Source organism: Phoca vitulina, unplaced genomic scaffold (genome assembly GCF_004348235.1).
Source record: "Phoca vitulina isolate PV1807 unplaced genomic scaffold, GSC_HSeal_1.0 scaffold13, whole genome shotgun sequence".
Taxonomy (NCBI): domain Eukaryota; kingdom Metazoa; phylum Chordata; class Mammalia; order Carnivora; family Phocidae; genus Phoca; species Phoca vitulina.
Window position 1 is genome coordinate 2,067,034 of NW_022589716.1, and position 16,955 is coordinate 2,083,988.

The following is a 16,955-nucleotide window of genomic DNA, read 5'->3' on the forward strand; positions in this document are numbered from 1 at the left end:
AGCTCCCGGCTCCCCCTACCTCCGCGACCCCTCCCGGGTCCGTGGATAGAAGAAACTGGGCCAAAGCTCTGGCTCTAGAAAACCCCTGCAGAAGTGCTCCAGATGGTCCCATCGCAGAGCGCAGAGGATGAGCCACGGGACGGGGGGCTTTGATCCTAACACAGGGACAGGAGGCTGAGGAAGGTCCAGAACAGGCTTGCAGAGTGCTCGCTGCTTCAGGGACACCCCACCCCCGAAACGAAGCACTCAGAGCAGGGGCTTCCAACAACCGGAATTCACTTCTCACAGTCTGGCGGCCAGGAGTCTGAAATCAGGGTGTTGGCAGGGCGCCCCCCACCCCCACCCCGGAAGGCTCTAGGGAAGGGCACTCCTTGCCTCTTCCAGTTCCTGGGGGCTCCGGGCACCCTCGGCTTGTGGCCGCATCACCCTCGTCCCCATCTGCATCTTCACATGACCTTCCTCTTTCCTCTGTGTTCTCTCTTTCTCTCTCATAAGGATGCTGGTCCCTGGATGTAAGGCCCACCTGGGTAATCCAAGATGACCTCATCTTGAGGCTGCTGTAACAAAACCACCACAGACTAAGTGGCTTAAACTCTAGACATATCTTCTGGGGGCTGGAAGTTCAAGGTCAAGGCACCAGCAGATGCAGTATGTGGTGGGGGCCACTTCCTGGTTCACGGATGGTGTCTTTTCCCTGGGGCGCCACGTGGCAGGCAGGGCAAGGGGGCTCCCCCCCTCATGACCTAATCACCCCCCTAATACCATCCCATGGCGGGGTATGACTTCAGCATACAAATTTGAGGGGAGACATTCATTCAGAGCATGACGCATAGTACTTAGTCACATCTGCAAAGACCCTTTTCCCAAATAAGATCACACTCACAGGTCCTGAGCATGAGCACACAGACACATCATTTGGGGGGCCCACCATTCGGTGCCTGATTGGGCATCCGTTCCTTCTGATTTTCTTTCCTAAAACTCGGGCCCATAAACACAACGTAAGGGGGCAGAGGGTAGTTTTATTTCTTTTTTTTTTTTTTCATATGAAAATGGGGTCACGCTGTGATGTCTGCTCTGCGTCTTGTTTTTTCACCTGACTCCCCTGTCAGTTCCCACAAATCAATTTCATTTTTAGTAGCATCTCTTTCCGTGGATAACCAAGCAAAGGGTGATTTTTCTCTTTATAGTAAGATGACCTTTCCTTCAGCCTTGTTTCCATTGTCGCTTCCTGAGGCTTAAATGAAACCCCTTACTTTCTCCTGCAGATCCACTTTTAAAAGACTTTTCTTGCATAAGAATAAGGATAAAAAATCCAGCTTGGAGGGGGTAGAGGAAACAGAGAACACAGCGCCAGGGCTCACCGTGCTGGAAACTGCCACCACCAAAAAAAATCTAGAAGGTTGGTCGCTGGCAGCCTCAGAGATGGAGGGCAGAGCTGCCAGGGTCCCTGGGGATGTGTACGGGGCACAGGGCTTCAGGGCTGGTCCCGGATACCGCCCCCCAACCCCAGGGTGCTTTCTGACTGCAGACCCCAGCTTGCAACAGGGCAGGGTCCTGGTTCTTTGCGTGTGGGACCCTGCCTCCCCCGGACCCCACCTCACCAGCTGCTCCTTCTCCCTCCAGCCTCCAGCCACCAGCACCGCCACCCAGCAGGCGAGAAGCACGCCAAGGAGCCAGGAGGCAAAGGGAAGAAGAACCGAAACCTCAAGATCGGCAAAATCACAGTGTCGGAGAAGTGGCGAGAATCAGTGTTCCGCAAGATCACCAATGCCAACGAGCTCAAGTACCTAGATGAGTTCCTGCTCAACAAGGTGGGTCATCGTCGAGGGGCAACTACGGGGTTGGGGGGACACGCAGGGTCAGGCTGGGGCCTCCCCAGAAGGGTTGTCACCACCCGGCACTGCAGAGCTGCCACAGTACAGCCCTTAGTGTGCCAGGAACAGAACGTCCAGGGGCACAGTTCCAACACAGAACGTTGCAGAAACCAGACGCTTATTCCCAAACTTCACTGCAAAATTCCACCTGGACTCACGGGAGAACATTTGTAGGATACGTTCATGTTGCTCACCGTGGATGTTTACATTTCGTGTGAAAAGGCGGTGAGTCTTGGGGCGCCTGGCTGGCTCGTCGGTAGAGCATGTGACTCTTGATCTCAGGGTCATGAGTTCAAGTCCTTTGTTGGGCATACAGCTTACTTAAAAAAAAAAAAAAGGCAGTGGGTCTGATTACAGGGCCTGCCCAGAACTTGTGGAACAGTGTTACACCTGGACTGCCTGATTCTGGGACACTCCTGTCCCAAGGGCCTCAGGCAAGGGGTTGTGGCCTGGCCCAGCGTCCTCTCCTGCACCTAGTGCGTGCAGCTTGGGCACCAGGCGGATGCATTTGATCCGGCAGTACCTGCCCAGGAAGTTCAGAATCTGCTGCTTGAAGACACTTGGTGTGTTGTCTCCCAGCACCCCTGGGGATGATTGCCCCACTTTCTCTCACACTGGAGGAAACGGAAGTGCCTGGAGCCAGGTGGGCACTGGACACACGTGCATCCCACTGGGTGACTCGCTGTGGCTCAGCCCTGACCATGAACTTATTTTGTTTAGAATACACTTTTACAAAACACATTGGGTCTCAGGGCAGATGCTGACTGAGCACTTAGTGTATACAGTGGAGGTGAATCGGTCACCATGGCATGCATTTGGGGCATGGCTCAGGGTTAAGCGCCTGTGTGTGGTGGCAGGAGGGGCCCCAGGGATGATTGTGTCCCAGGGGACCGTTGGCTACATCTGCAGACATTTTTGGCTGTCATGACTGGGGAGTGCTGCTGGCAACTGGTGGGTGGGGGCCAGGGGTGCTGTTCAACACCCCTAGTGTGATCCAGCCCCAAATGTTGGGTGTTTAGTTTAAACCTGGGCTGAAGGGATTGGAAAGACCAGGATTAGCCAGAGGGCCTGGATTTTTTTTTTCCTGGGATCCCAGAGGAGCCAGGGAAGGACTTGGGACAGACCAGAGCAGCAAGCAGTCAGATGCCAAGTCTCGGAGGTAACTCCAAGTCAGGGCATCTCTCTCTCCTTCTCCAGATAAACGACCTGCGTTCTCAGAAGACTCCCATCGAGAGCTTATTCATCGAAGCCACCGAGAAGTTCAGGAGCAACCTCAAAACCATGTACTCTGTCCCCGTAAGTGCAGTCCCCAGCCCTGGGGAGGGCCCCTGTGGGGACCCCCCATGCCCTCTCCAGGGCGCCCCCCCAATCTGTCTGTCCCACGAGGGTCATGCCTGCATCCCCGCAGAACGGGAAGATCCACGTCGGCTACAAGGACCTGATGGAGAACTACCAGATTGTTGTGAACAACCTGGCGGCCGAGCGAGGGGAAAAGGACACCAACCTGGTCCTCAACCTTTTCCAGTCGCTGCTCGACGAGTTCACCCGCGGGCACACCAAGAATGACTTCGAGCCGCCCAAGGTTGGTGGTGCCGCTTCAGGGACCACCAGTGGGGGGGTGGGCGGCGGGAGGCGGAGGTGCCCCCAGGGCCCTCACGGACTTCGCCTGTGCGCTCCCTCACAGCAGAGCAAAGCTCAGAAGAAGAAGCGGAAGCAGGATCGCGCTGTGAGTATTTGCGCGTGCGCGTGTGGGAGCGTGTTTTCCCGCCCAGCCCTAGGGAGCCCTGCTCGTGAACGTGAACCTCGGCCCATTCAGGCTGGGCAGCCTCGCGGTGAGAGCGCGGGGGGGTCTGCCCTGGCCGCTCAGCGCCCTCCCCCGCGGCCCCCCAGGTCCAGCAGCACAATGGGCACGTGTTCGTCAGCTACCAGGTGAGCATCCCGCAGTCGTGTGAGCAGTGCCTCTCCTACATCTGGCTCATGGACAAGGCCCTGCTCTGCAGCGGTGAGTGCTCCTGGCCCTCCCACCATGCCCCCTGATGCTCCACGACACCCCCTCCTCCCGCACCACGTCCCCAACCCCTCAGTGTGCACCAGGGCCTCCACTCGAGCCACGGGGTGGATCTTTCTGGAACACTGCCCTGGCCACGCCTCACCCACTCAGTCCTCCCACTGTCACCCTGGGGCAGATGCCGATTCTCAGCCAGCCCTGAGGCCCCCCCGCCACCTCTGCCGCCTGCAATCCACATGCCCACCTCGGCAGGTTACCCCGTGTCCTCCCTCCCAGCTTACGTGCACACTGTTCCTGCTGCCTGATCTGCCAACACCTCCCTAGACCCCCGGAGTCCCTCCCCCATGGGGTAGGCAAAGCCAGTCTGCCCCAGAGGAACCCTGGGACACAGACGCAGCCCGGGCCCACCCAGCGGGCAGGAGGGTCTGGCCCTGGGCGCGGTCAGTCAGGTCTCTGGCGGTTGTGTGTCCCTGCCACGATCGGCCGGGCCTGTCTCTCTTCTGCCCAGGATGTGCTGTCTCTTCAGTCCCTGTGTATCCCCACTGTGTCCATCACAAATACTCGGGCACTTGTCACCGCCCTGAGACAAGGACACTGGATGCCCCCTCCTTTTTGGTCTCAGCTAGCTTTCTCTCTCAAGCATGACTCCCCAAACCCCTGTTCCTGTCCCATTGGCCAGACTCTGAGGCCACTGACAGTCACCAGCTGTGAACGTCTACCCACATGGCTTCCTTGCCTGGGAATTGGGGTAGAAATTCATATGTCTCAAGTTTAGAAGCCCGTTAGTGGAGGGGCGCCTGGGTGGCTCAGTCGTTAAGCGTCTGCCTTCAGCTCAGGTCATGATCCCAGGGTCCTGGGATCGAGTCCCACATCGGGCTCCCTGCTCGGCAGGAAGCCTGCTTCTCCCTCTCCCACTCCCGCTGCTTGTGTTCCTGCTCTCGCTCTCTCTCTCTCTTTGTCAAATAAATAAATAAATAAAATCTTAAAAGAAAAAAAACAGAAGCCAGTTGGTGGGAACGTGGGGCCCTTGTGCACCATCTGTGACCCCCCCCCATGACCTCCTAGTGTGCAAGATGACCTGCCACAAGAAGTGTGTACACAAGATTCAGACCTATTGTTCCTACACATGCGGGAGCAAGGTGAGCACCCCCCAGGGCCCAGAACTTTCCAGAAGACCTGGGGGAGGCCATCCCAAGCGATGGGGAGGAGAGGGTGTGCTTGGTGCGAGGCCAAGGTTGGGTGTCAGGTAGGAGCAGGGAGCCGACAGGAGGGGCCGGTCCAGAGCAGAGCACCCCCCAGTTCTGTCAGCAGAGCCCCTTGAGGTCCCCCGAGGCAGGGCTGGGCTTATGTGTGCATCTCAGACCCCCCAGCCCTGCTCCTCCCTTCTCCAGGTGGAGGGAAGCCTCCAGCTCTGCACAAGGGAGGCCGGGTCCCAAGTGCTGGGGCTGCAGGCAGCAGGAGCAGGACCAACTCCCCTGAGGGAGCTGTGGCTGCTCTCAGGCCTGACGGAGCCCAGCGGCCAGCAAGCCCCCCTCCCCAGCCGGGCGCCCCCAGCCGCCTGCGGGGAGGGAGGGAGCCCACACGGGAGGCCTGACCCCCACCTCTGGTGTTGCAGAGCGAGCCAGGTGCCGAGCCAGGCCACTTTGGCGTGTGCGTGGACAGCCTGACCAGTGACAAGGCCTCAGTGCCCATCGTGCTGGAGAAGCTTCTGGAACATGTGGAGATGCACGGCCTGTACACCGAGGGTCTCTACCGCAAGTCAGGCGCTGCCAACCGCACACGGGAGCTACGACAGGCACTGCAGACAGGTGGGTGTCGGGCGGGGGGGCTCGTGGCGGGGGGGGTCCTGCCTGTGCTCACCAGCCCCCGCCCGGCCTGCCCGCAGACCCCGCAGCCGTCAAGCTGGAGAACTTCCCCATCCATGCCATCACCGGAGTGCTCAAGCAGTGGCTTCGAGAGCTGCCTGAGCCCCTCATGACCTTCGCCCAGTACGGCGACTTCCTCCGAGCCGTGGGTGAGTCCCACCGCAGCAGCGGCGAGGGCGGGCGGGTGGCCACGGTCGGGGCTGGCACCACACGCGGTGGCCAGGCGGGGAGGCACGGCCGAGGAACCTCAGGGCTCCGAGCAGCTGGCCTGGAGCAGGTGCACCCCTCCGTGGCCCTGCACCTTGCCACACGCCTGTCCCAGCCCCCCCCCACCCCCGCCCCCGCCCCCGGGGACGTGTCAGGGCCAGGCCTACAGGGAGCTGATGCCCTGGGCCCCCCCCAGAGCTGCCAGAGAAGCAGGAGCAGTTGGGTGCCATCTACACCGTCCTGGAGCACCTGCCTGAGGCCAACCACAACTCGCTGGAGCGGCTCATCTTCCACCTTGTCAAGCAAGTGCCTGCCGTCTGCTCTCTGTGGGGTGGGGGGGGTCTCCATCAAGAGCCCCGCCGCGGTGTGCCCCGGGCCGGCCTCCTCTGGTGGTTCCACCCCCGTTTCACCTCCAGGCCCCTTCCCCGAGGCAACCGCAAGGCTCGGGCCTCGGGTCCGGGGGCTCCCTGGCCGCCCCTAACTGCCGCTCCCCACGCAGGGTGGCCCTGCTTGAGGACGTGAACCGCATGTCGCCCAGCGCCCTGGCCATCATCTTCGCACCCTGCCTTCTGCGCTGCCCCGACAACTCGGACCCGCTGACCAGCATGAAGGACGTCCTCAAGGTCACCACGTGAGTGCTGGGTGCCAGCCCCCCCTCCCGCCCCTCATGTTACATCTCCTCCAGCAGCTAGGGCATCCCTGCCAAGTGCTTTTGAGGCTGAAGAATGCAGAGGAAAGGAGAAAGCCTTCTCCAGTTGCAGGGCGAGGGGCAGACGGGGGGCCCAGCGTCCTGACGTCCTTGGCCTCTGGTAGCAGCGAAAGCTGTCAGGAAAGAAGCAGCTGTCTGGGGGTCTCTTCTGCCCCCTGCGCTGTCTTCAGAAGTTTTCAGAGTTCTTCAAATGAGCTCGGAAGTCGTCAGACGTCAGGGACTAAGAGGACACTGTTTAGGCTTCAAGCTGTAAAAATAAGAACCTGTCACCTTAGGTGGTTTCTTGTGTGGCCCTGACACACCCGCGTAGCCACGTGGTGTTGACAGATTTTCTTCCCGCCTCTTCCGGCACTTTCTTTGCTCGCTTTTTTCTTGTGTGGTTGTGATGATGGAAAACCCTGAGTTGTGACTGCCTCTCTGTCGGGGCTGAGGGGCCTGCCCCCCATGCTTACCGCTCACGGCGCTCCTGCGGGCCCCTAGGCTTCCGTGTGCGGCGGGGCGGTCCCCGCCCTGCAGGGGGACTAGGAGGGGCTGGCTCACTTCGGTCCACAGTGCTGTGCTTCCTCCTTCAAACCGGGAGGCTTGTGGAGACGGGGCCTCAGGCTCAGAAAGGTGGAGTGAGCCGCACGAGGTCCCACAGCACGCTGCCACGGAGATGGAAGCCACAGGGGCCACGGCTGCGTCTGTGGCCCTGTCTGGTCCCGGGCTCTCCGTCTCGGCCCCCGGGCCCCAGTCTCTGGCCAGTGCCCTCTGGACGCCAGGCCCTGACGCTGGCCATCCTGCGGGCAGTCACACTGGGTCACCTTCTCCACAGCTGCGTGGAGATGCTCATCAAGGAACAGATGAGGAAGTACAAGGTGAAGATGGAGGAGATCAACCAGCTGGAAGCTGCGGAGAGCATTGCCTTCCGAAGGCTCTCCCTCCTGCGACAGAACACTGTGAGCAGGCGGGGTGGGAGTGGCCGGTGGGCAGGGCTTGGGGGCGGGGGAGGGGTCTCACCTTTCCACCCCTTGCACGCCCTTGGCCAGCCAAGGGTGCATGGTTGAGGGCCAGTTCCCCCACATCAGCTAAATGACCACCTTCCTCGCTCAGCCTCACGCTGACTGCCCCTCGAAGGGCAGCGTGGGACCTGTATCCACTCGGTGATGGTTCAGGTCATCCTTCTGCCCCTTCTACAGGGAAAAGTCCCCACTGCAGAAGTGGCCCCGCAGTGGGGGTGGGGACTTAGGGGGGCAGGTCCTGGGCTTCCACGGGAGGACCCTGTCCTTGTCCCTGCAGTCCGATGTGGCTCGGTGCCCGTGACTTGTGCCCATGTGGTGGTCATGGCCCCTGTATGGTCACCCTCTGTTCGTCTCTTCCCCAGCCATGGCCTCTCAAACTGGGGTTTTCGTCTCCCTATGAGGGGGTCCTGGTATGTACACATTCCGCGGGCCGCCCTGCATGTCTCCGGGTGTGGTGCATTCTGGGTTCCCCTTGTGCCCGTGGTCTCATAGGATAGACTGAGCATGTCCTAACCTTCTGGAAGTGCATGCTGGGGGAGGCCCACTGCCTGCTGACCACCTGCGCTGAGGATGACTAATCAGCCAAGCACCAGCCACTCGGTCCCCACATGATCCCTGGAGCAGCCTCACTAAGCCCACCCTTCCACATCAGAACTAACCTTATCTCCCCGAGCTGTTCACAGCACCCTCTCCCCTCCTGGGAGCACCGGCCCCACCCTCCCAGAGGGGCCAGCCACACCTGCCGCTTCTCTGTCGTAGAACAAGAGCCCTAAGGCCCGGGCAAGCAGTGCTGGCGGCCCGGAGGAGCTGGGGGTGCTTCCAGAAGAGGAAGTCCCCAGCGGCGACGAGGACCGCGAGAAGGAGATCCTCATTGAGCGGATCCAGTCCATCAAGGAGGAGAAGCAAGTGTCTCTGTCCCCTTCCTGCCCTCGGCTCTGCCATCCGGCCCCCATCCCCAGGCCCCTCTGCGTAGCAGACCCGGCTGTTAGAGGATGCTGACAGGCTAGGCCCATTCCCGTCGTCTGCTACCTACCTCATGGGGGGCTGCTGACCTCAAAGGCAGCCTAGGGCTCTGTTTAAACCCCCACTCGGCCCCCAGGAGCCATGGTGGTCCACAGGGAAAATGGGGCAGCAGAGGGGTAATGCCCAAACTTTGTCTTCAAGATGGTTTTAGCTAGTGTGACCAATTAATCTGTCACCCAGTCAAGACGTGAGTGTGTAGGGACGCCACTAACATTATGCCAGGACAGGGGGTGCCTGGGTGCCTCAGTCGGTTAAGCGGCTGCCTTTGGCTCAGGTCATGATCCCAGGGTTCTGGGATCGAGCCCCACATCGGGCTCCCTGCTCTGCAGGGAGCCTGCCGCTCCCTCTGCCTGTGCTCTCTCTCTCTGTCAAATAATTTTTTTTTTTTTTTTAATTATACCAGGAGGACAGGTGTGACCTGGGCCACTTGGCCTCCCTCATCTTAGGAACAGGGTAGAGCACTCGGGCAGAGGGACCAACACTTGCAAAGGCCCTGAGGCAGGAGCCTGTCACTAGCTCAGTATAGGGCCAGATGGATGGCTTCCCTCAGCAGCCTGACACCATCCTCCCCGGAGTGTCTCTGGGCCAGGTGTGATTTGGAGATGGGTGCTGGGGGTGCTGAGGGCAGGGACTCCCATCCAGGACCAGGAAGGCCTGTTCTGTACCCTGCTGGCCTGGCACTCTTGTTGGGTGGTCTTTCACCTTGGGAACAGCCTTGGACACCACAACCCCGTCCCCCCCCCCAGGGAGGACATCACCTACCGGCTGCCGGAGCTGGACCCTCGGGGCTCCGACGAGGAAAACCTGGACTCAGAAACGTCGGCCAGCACTGAGAGCCTGTTGGAAGAGCGGGCCGGGCGGGGGGCCTCAGAAGGTCAGTATTAAGGCAGTGTCTGCTTTGCTCCTTCCCGTGTCCTCCACCACCGGCCGGCCCTGGGGCAAGGGTCCGTCTACTGGCCCCGAAGCTGCAGTAACCCTGCCGTCTGTCTCTCAAAAGGGCCCCCCGCGCCTGTTCTCCCCAGCCCCGGCGCGCCCGCCCTGAGCCCCCTCCCTGTGGCAGCCGCCCCTCCACGACGAAGGCCGTCGTCCTTCGTGACGGTCAGAGTGAAGACCCCCCGGCGGACCCCCATCATGCCCACAGCCAACATCAAGCTCCCACCCGGCCTGCCCTCCCACCTCCCCGGCCGGGCACCGGGTGCCCCGGAGGCCGCTGCCCCAGTGAGGCGCCGAGAGCCGCCTGCCCGCCGCCCGGACCAGGTACACTCTGTGTATATCACACCCAGCGCTCACCGGCCCGTGCAGGGCACGCGGGAGCCCCTGGACGAGGACGACCGGCCTCCGGGGGCCAAGCGGAGGTACTCAGACCCCCCGACCTACTGCCTGCCCCCCACCTCGGGCCAGGCCAACGGCTGAGGGCCCGCGGTGCAGAGTCCCCGCGAGTCTGAGGACCAGCCCGTGCCAGAGCTGGGCACTGAGCTGCAGAGCCAGCGTTTGGCTGAGAAGGATCCCGAATGAAAAGCTCCAAGACAATGTGAGGTGGGCGCCAGCCCCAAGTGCAGAGTCCAAGCAGGGAGAGGCCAGCCAAGGCCCGGCTGCCCTTGCTGAGCCCCCACACCACGTAGATGCGCCCACCCAGAGCACCAAATCATGGTGGGCGGCCTGGCATCTGGCATCTGGCATCTCCCACCTCCCTTTTTGTTTTATATGGTAACTGTTTCTTTGTGCGTGGTTTACATAACTTTAAACTGTAACAGCCTTAACAAGAGACCAAATTGTTTTTTATACTTGTATGTACAAACTTTTATATTAACGTCCTGCATCTCCCTTATAACCCGGACTTGAGCCTTCAGAGCAAAGCGTGCACGGCCACCGCATGTCGGGGGCTTAGACCCGCACTGAGGACGGCCTGGGGCCCACGGTCTGAGGGCCGGGGCCTTGCACACGGGATTTGGGCCCTTGGGGCCTCTGACTGCCCCAGGTGTGTCTCGGACGCATCCTCTTGCCCGGCTGGCATGCATCTGAAGGAGTGTTGGAGCCTCTCTGGGAATCCAGGCTGGTGGCTGGAGTCAGGGCACAAGGTGGGCGGCAGCGTCCACGTGCAGCACCACAGACCTCACATCCCAGGGAGACTTGAATGTGGCCATCACTCTTCTGTCCCCATGCCCCGGACTCGGGAGGCCAGAGGAGGCGACCCTCAGCATACTGCCCACTCCGTGTGGCCAACAGGAGCCGAGACTCAGGACCACTCACAGGCAGGGAGGGCAAGGCCTGGGGTTGGACATTCCTGCTGGTCGACAGTGACAGCCTGGGGATCTCCGGAGTTGGGCTCCCCCTCTCTCAGGCTTGGCTCACTCCTCAGACACACAGCCACGGGTCTGGGACGGGAGGTGCCCCAGGTGCCCCAGAAGCCGTGCAAAATAAAAAGTGCCTGAAAGGTGTTTGCGTGCAGTTCCTGCTCAGACTGGGTTTGGAGCTTGTTGGAGGAGTGGGGGGCTAGCAGGTGGGGGTCCACCCTGTGGCCTCAGCCAAGAGGGGTGCAGGGCGGGGGGCTGTGCCCCTTGTCTGGGAGGACCTGCCCTGAACCTCCAGCCAATTGCTGTTGGAATTTCACATGTGCTCCTCACACTAGAGTGGTGCATTTGCTGGAGGTGCTTGTTTATTAATCTGGAAATGGGGGGGGGGGGGTTGGCAAAGAGCCTGTTGTCCTGGGAGCTGCCTCCCATTGCCCTGTTTTAGCACCCAGCCTCTCCCCAGCGAGGGCTTAAATGTCAGCTACAAGGCCGTCTCCCTCTGAGAGGATCAGTCCCTGGTGGGCCCAACGGAACCGAAAGCCACCCCCCGCCCACTATCCTCTCAGCCCAGCTCCCAGGCTGCAATCAGATGGGCAGCTGTGGGAACCTGCTGGCAGGCGGGACCCATGGGGCCGGGGTCGGGGGGAGCAGTGAAGAACCCTAGTCCAGACAGCACATGAGGGAGTTGGGAGGCTTGTCTGAGGCCACACATTTGGGATGGGGTAGGGCTGGGATTCAGAGCCTGCCCCATCTGCCTCCAGTGCCCCCCTACATCCCTGGGTTTAGTCTGCTACATAGTATTTTGCGAGGACACCAGGCCCACGCGTGACCGGGACACAGGTGACGTGAGGGGTGGGAAGATGGATGAGTGCCGCAAGCCAGGCTCCAGTCCCTCTGAAGCTGCATTCCTTAACCCTGTCCTCCGCAGGCCTAGGGGTGGGGGGAGGTCGCAGGATGGGCCTTGACTGGGGACTCAGGTGGGGCTCTCTCCATGGGGGTCTGGGCGTCAGGGGTGACCCTGCCCCACCTCTCACCCCCAGAGCTAGCTAATATCCCCCCGAGGCAGGCTTTGTCACGCCACCCCTTTTCCAAAGGAGGAACCAGGCCCAAAAAGTTAAACTTCCTCAAGGCCACTGCGGGGGGTGGAGTCAGAATCAGACCCGGAAGCTCATAACCACAAACTTCGGTGGGCCCCTAAGCCTTGGATACCTTAGTCCCAGGCCCGTACCCTGGGAAGAACCGGGGAAGGCTGCCTGGATACGGAAGAGCTCAGCGTGGGAAGAACCCAAGCAGAAGTGGGCGTGGGGAAGGAATTTTGAGCAGGAGAAAAGGAATAAGCAGAGGACGTATTGCACATGGGACTGACATCGAAGGACCGGTGCTTTTAACCCTTCCGGAAGGGTTAAGACGCTTGAGAAGGGAAAACGCGATTCAGCCCTGAGTAAATACAGACAGGAAAGCGCCTCTCCTTGAAACAAAACATTAGTTCCGCCCCAAAGACGCAACCGCGAACGAGTGGTGGACGCGCCCGGAAGAAGCCCAAATGAGGGCACTTCCGCCCTTCTCCAAGATGGCGCCGGCGGAAGGGGCAGGGTACGGCCGAGGGATGATGGCAGCGTCGAGGCTGGAGCTGAACCTGGTGCGCTTGCTGTGCCGCTGCGAGGCGATGGCAGCGGAGAAGCGGGACCCTGACGAGTGGCGTCTGGAGAAGGTGAGGGAAATCTTTACTGTCAAGCAGAGCCCAACGCCCGGACGGCGACCGCCGCATCTAGCGGCCACCGGGCCCTACGCCCCAGTCCCAACAGCCGCTCTGACCACGCCCCTTCCGGCCGGCTCCGCCACGTCCACCTGTAGCTCCCGCCCCATTCCCTATAGTTCAGCTAGCCCCGCCTCCCTGACTCCGCCCCCTTTCGGCCCCGCCCCTCTTTGGCCCAGCCCCCAGCCCCCACCCCCACCCCCACTTTGAGCAGGACCGGGAGGAGTGGGAGGGTGTGGCAGACCAGGCTTACACCCCCACTTTCCCTCCCCAGTACGTGGGAGCCCTCGAGGACATGCTGCAGGCCCTGAAAGCCCAGGCAAGGTGAGTGCAGGCGGCCACAGGGGCTTCAAATCTGGGATGGGAGTCGGGGGGCCAGGGCCGGTCCCTGTTGGGGAATCCCTAGGCTCCAGCCCCCTGCTGAGACCCTTCCCGGAACTGGGGACAGTGGGCAGCCTTTCTTTTTCCTCTTCTCGCCTTCCAGCAAACCAGCCTCCGAGGTGATCAATGAATATTCCCGCAAGGTCGATTTCCTGAAGGGGATGCTGCAGGCAGAGAAGCTGGTGAGCCGGCCTGCTCTACTTCCTCAGCCCTCATCACACTCACCTGCCCAGGACCTGTCCCTCTGGTGACCCCTTTTCCCTCTTCGGCAGACCTCCGCCTCAGAGAAGGCCCTAGCCAACCAGTTTCTGGCCCCTGGCCGTGTACCAACCACAGCCAGGGAGCGGGTGCCTGCCACCAAGACGGTGCATCTGCAGTCGCGGGCTCGGTACACCAGCGAAATGAGGAGTGAGCTGCTAGGCACGGTAGGGCTACCTCCCTGGTCCCTGGGAACCTTTTGGTCAGGGACAGTTTCGTGCCTGGATGTGGCCAGAACAAATGCTGGCAGGTGCAGGGACCCAAGGGGTCCCAACAGCCTCTGCCCTGGGCCATCAGTCGGCTTCCCAACAGAAAGGCGGAGCCAGGACTTTGCTAGATGTATAAGAGTTTGGTCCAAGGCAAAAATGGTATAGATAGTTAAGACCCAGAGCAACAGATAGGCAAGTTTGCCACAGATAGATGACTGTGTCTCATCCTGCCACAAATGGACAAGTTTTTCCATCTGTAAAATGGGACAGCATGTGTCTTCTTGAGCATTTTATGTGGATCAGGTAAACCCTTCGAAATATGAAGAAACTGAGGCCCAGAGGTCATGGGACTTGCCCTGGTCCCTGAATGAGTGTGTGTGTGGGGGGGGGCGTTCTGAGAGCAGAAAGGATAGTTTGGAGGTGGCAGGACAGATAGGTGACTTCATGCCTCTCTCTTTTTCCCATAGGACTCTGCTGGAGGTGAGTCGCCCTGAATGAAACAGGACTTGAGGCTTAACTGTCATGCCGCCTCACATCCTTCACCTGGCTCCCCCAGGGTCTTCCACAGCCCAGGGAGCATAGCCCCAGGGGCGTCACCTAGTTATGCCTGATGGGGGTGCCAGGACAGAGGAGCTGGCCCCCAGAGGAAATAAAGCTGGAAACTCCCAGGCCACGGGGCCAAGGTTAGGCCAGCAGAAGGGACGTGGGGCCTGGGGGAGCCCAGATAGGGGTGAGGAAAATTTCTTACAAGAGAGGGCTTTTGAGTTAGGGCTTTGAAGCATGATCAGGAGCTCACTGGGCAGCCGACTAGACAGGCAACGACATTATGAATAGCAGACACATCACAGGCAATGATCAGGAAGCCGGAAAACAGGAAACCAATCCTTTCCTTCTTCCTGCTTGGCTTTTTCGCTTCCAGAGCCCCAGCTGGATGTGAGGAAGAGAACGTAAGTGTCTTCAGCCCTTGGGTGGCCCTGGGGTGTGAGGAGGGTGGGCGGCTGGACGAACCTTGGGCCACTGAAGCACCAAACCATGAGGGCCTCCACAAGCATCTAAACCACTGATCAGAAGCCACTTCTGGGGATGCTCTTCCTAAAAGCCAAAGTAAAAAGGGGGAAACGAAGCCCCAAGCAGGGCAGTGGCTGGAGCCATAACCTCTGGGTTCCTTGGGAACATGTTGGTTTCTTCCCCTCCCCCACCCCGTCTCATGCCCACTTGTCCACCTATGTATGAGGTCAGCGGGGTGACAGGGCCCAGACCAGGGGATGAGAAACAGTCGGCAGCCGAGCTGGACCTCGTCCTGCAGCGACATCAGAACCTCCAGGAGAAGCTCGCGGAGGAGATGCTAGGCCTGGCCCGGAGCCTCAAGACCAACACACTGGCCGCCCAGAGCGTCATTAAGAAGGACAACCAGGTGTGAGGACTGTGGGAACTTTCCAACCTCTGCCCTGGGACATCAGAGAAGGCTTCCCAGCAGAAGGGCATTGTGGCCAGGGCTTTGTTGGATAATAGAAGTTTGGTAGTAGGCACAAACGGAATTCCCAGCAGAGGGGACAGTACCAGCAGGGCCTAGAGGAGCAGACTTGCCCCCAGGTGGCGGGGAGACGCCACACTTGACCGCAGTCGGGTTGACACTCTCCCTACCTCACCCACAGACCCTGTCACACTCCCTCAAGATGGCTGACCAGAACCTGGAGAAGCTGAAGACAGAATCCGAGCGGCTGGAGCAGCACACACAGAAGTCGGTCAACTGGCTGCTCTGGGCCATGCTTATCATCGTCTGCTTCATCTTCATCAGCATGATCCTTTTCATCCGCATCATGCCCAAACTCAAATAAAGACCTGTCCCGGCCCACCCTGTCTGCCCTCTGTCTGCCCTCCACCTGTGTCCAGGGCTGCCCTTTGGGCTGGGCAACAATATGGGAGGGTCTTTGGAGGTTCCTGAGAGCCACAGAAAGCGCATGAGCAGGAGAGGAAGGTCAGTCTGGGCGGGGTGGTGACCCAGTGACCTCCCCCTTCGGTTCCCCCCTGGGTACCCACCCCACACCGGAAAAGGCCAGGCCCCAAGAAGCCGCAGGAGCCCCCAGGCTGGAAGAGTCAGAGCCAAACACAGTGCCTTCAGCCCTGTGCGGTTGGGGTGAGGCTGGAGGGTGGGGGAGAAATGGGGCTATGTCTGGAGGTCAGCCTGGAGGAGGGAGCATCAGGGCTGGGCCTTCCTTGAAACTGAAGATGATAGTTCAGAGATAAGACTTAGTCCAGGGCGCCTGGGTGGCTCAGTCGGTTAGGCAACTGCCTTCGGCTCAGATCATGATCCTGGAGTCCCGGGATCGAGTCCCGCATCAGGCTCCCTGCTCTGCGGGGAGTCTGCTTCTCCCTCTGACCCTCTTCCCTCTCCTGCTGTCTCTCATTCTGTCTCTCAAATAAATAAATAAAATCTTCAAAAAAAAAAAAAAAAAAAAGACTTAGTCCAGCCATGACCTGAGCTCTCCGGAAACTAGAGGCTTCGGCAAGTCATTCAACAAACACATGAGGGTCTGTGGAAACTCTGCCCTGCCAAGGTCATAGCCTGATCATTTCAGATGAGAACTGGGGGGGAGGGGCACTACCCCCTCCCGAGTAGGGACCCTGGAAGGGGTCATAGAGTGGGAGTCCCAGGAGAACCATTGGTCCTGGGCTCTGCTCTCACCCCAGACGTTGAAGGCAAAGCCTGTGAAGGGGGTGATCAAGGGAGCTCAGTGAGGGAGGCTGGACAGGTGACAGGTGCACAAGGGTGTTTGTCCCAGACCCATGGGAGTGTGAGTGGGCACTATGGGGACAGGCATGGAAGTGCCCAAGTGGACCCCCATCAACACAGGTGTAAAAACACCTAGTAAAGCTTTTTATAAGCTCTAATGGCAACTTTTAAAAAATACATCTTGAGGGGCACCTGGCTGGCTCAGTCGGTAGAGCATGCAACTCTTTTTTTTTAAGATTTTATTTATTTATTTGACAGAAAGAGACATAGCAAGAGAGGGAACACAAGCAGGGGGAGTGGGAGAGGGAGAAGCAGGCTTCCCGCTGAGCAGGGAGCCCGATGTGGGGCTCGATCCCAGGACCCTGAGATCATGACCTGAGCCGAAGGCAGACACTTAACGACTGAGCCACCCAGGTGCCCCGAGTATGCAACTCTTAATCTCAGGGTTGTAAGTTCAAGCCCCACTTTGGGTGTAGAGATTACTTAAAATCTTTGAAGGAAAAAAAAAAGTAGATCTTAAGAAGGCTCACGCTTAAGATGCAGAGATGGTTCAATAGGAGTTTGTTAATAGCCACATTAATGCATCGGGAAACAAAATCGTAGGGTGAAATGGTACATTGTACTGTTCAGTATCCATTG

At 59.6% G+C, this 16,955-nt stretch overlaps 2 protein-coding genes across 15 annotated transcripts in view; both read left to right on the forward strand.

Moving 5' to 3' along the window:
• MYO9B (myosin IXB) overlaps nucleotides 1–11,127 on the forward strand; it is an 86,593-nt gene extending 75,466 nt beyond the window's left edge. For 11 of the 14 annotated variants that reach the window (XM_032412340.1, XM_032412351.1, XM_032412346.1 and 8 more), the window contains 16 exons: nucleotides 1,266–1,399; nucleotides 1,624–1,811; nucleotides 3,072–3,170; nucleotides 3,283–3,456; nucleotides 3,559–3,600; nucleotides 3,765–3,876; nucleotides 4,948–5,021; nucleotides 5,498–5,690; nucleotides 5,768–5,896; nucleotides 6,151–6,256; nucleotides 6,454–6,585; nucleotides 7,478–7,601; nucleotides 8,027–8,074; nucleotides 8,424–8,566; nucleotides 9,434–9,561; nucleotides 9,685–11,127. In XM_032412340.1, coding sequence (XP_032268231.1) covers nucleotides 1,266–1,399; nucleotides 1,624–1,811; nucleotides 3,072–3,170; nucleotides 3,283–3,456; nucleotides 3,559–3,600; nucleotides 3,765–3,876; nucleotides 4,948–5,021; nucleotides 5,498–5,690; nucleotides 5,768–5,896; nucleotides 6,151–6,256; nucleotides 6,454–6,585; nucleotides 7,478–7,601; nucleotides 8,027–8,074; nucleotides 8,424–8,566; nucleotides 9,434–9,561; nucleotides 9,685–10,100 — 2,242 coding nt within the window. In that variant the 3' untranslated portion in view covers nucleotides 10,101–11,127. The remainder of the gene's footprint in view (nucleotides 1–1,265; nucleotides 1,400–1,623; nucleotides 1,812–3,071; nucleotides 3,171–3,282; nucleotides 3,457–3,558; nucleotides 3,601–3,764; nucleotides 3,877–4,947; nucleotides 5,022–5,497; nucleotides 5,691–5,767; nucleotides 5,897–6,150; nucleotides 6,257–6,453; nucleotides 6,586–7,477; nucleotides 7,602–8,026; nucleotides 8,075–8,423; nucleotides 8,567–9,433; nucleotides 9,562–9,684) is intronic. The other 3 variants (XM_032412344.1, XM_032412355.1, XM_032412347.1) reach the window with 3 other exon arrangements.
• A 1,330-nt stretch (nucleotides 11,128–12,457) lies between these two features.
• USE1 (unconventional SNARE in the ER 1) lies at nucleotides 12,458–15,435 on the forward strand. The gene is made up of 8 exons (XM_032412167.1): nucleotides 12,458–12,689; nucleotides 13,009–13,058; nucleotides 13,219–13,297; nucleotides 13,388–13,540; nucleotides 14,050–14,062; nucleotides 14,502–14,529; nucleotides 14,822–14,996; nucleotides 15,238–15,435. Exons 1-8 carry the CDS (start codon nucleotides 12,522–12,524, stop codon nucleotides 15,418–15,420), a joined length of 849 nt encoding a protein of 282 aa, XP_032268058.1. The 5' UTR covers nucleotides 12,458–12,521; the 3' UTR covers nucleotides 15,421–15,435.
• The last annotated feature ends 1,520 nt before the right edge of the window (nucleotides 15,436–16,955 follow it).

Coding starts and splice junctions, on each gene's coding strand:
- USE1 (XM_032412167.1), top strand. CDS start 12,522: ATGAGGGCACTTCCGCCCTTCTCCAAGATGGCGCCGGCGGAAGGGGCA. Junction 13,059..13,218: donor GCCCTGAAAGCCCAGGCAAG/GTGAGTGCAGGC, acceptor CTCGCCTTCCAG/CAAACCAGCCTCCGAGGTGA. Junction 13,298..13,387: donor TGCTGCAGGCAGAGAAGCTG/GTGAGCCGGCCT, acceptor CCTCTTCGGCAG/ACCTCCGCCTCAGAGAAGGC.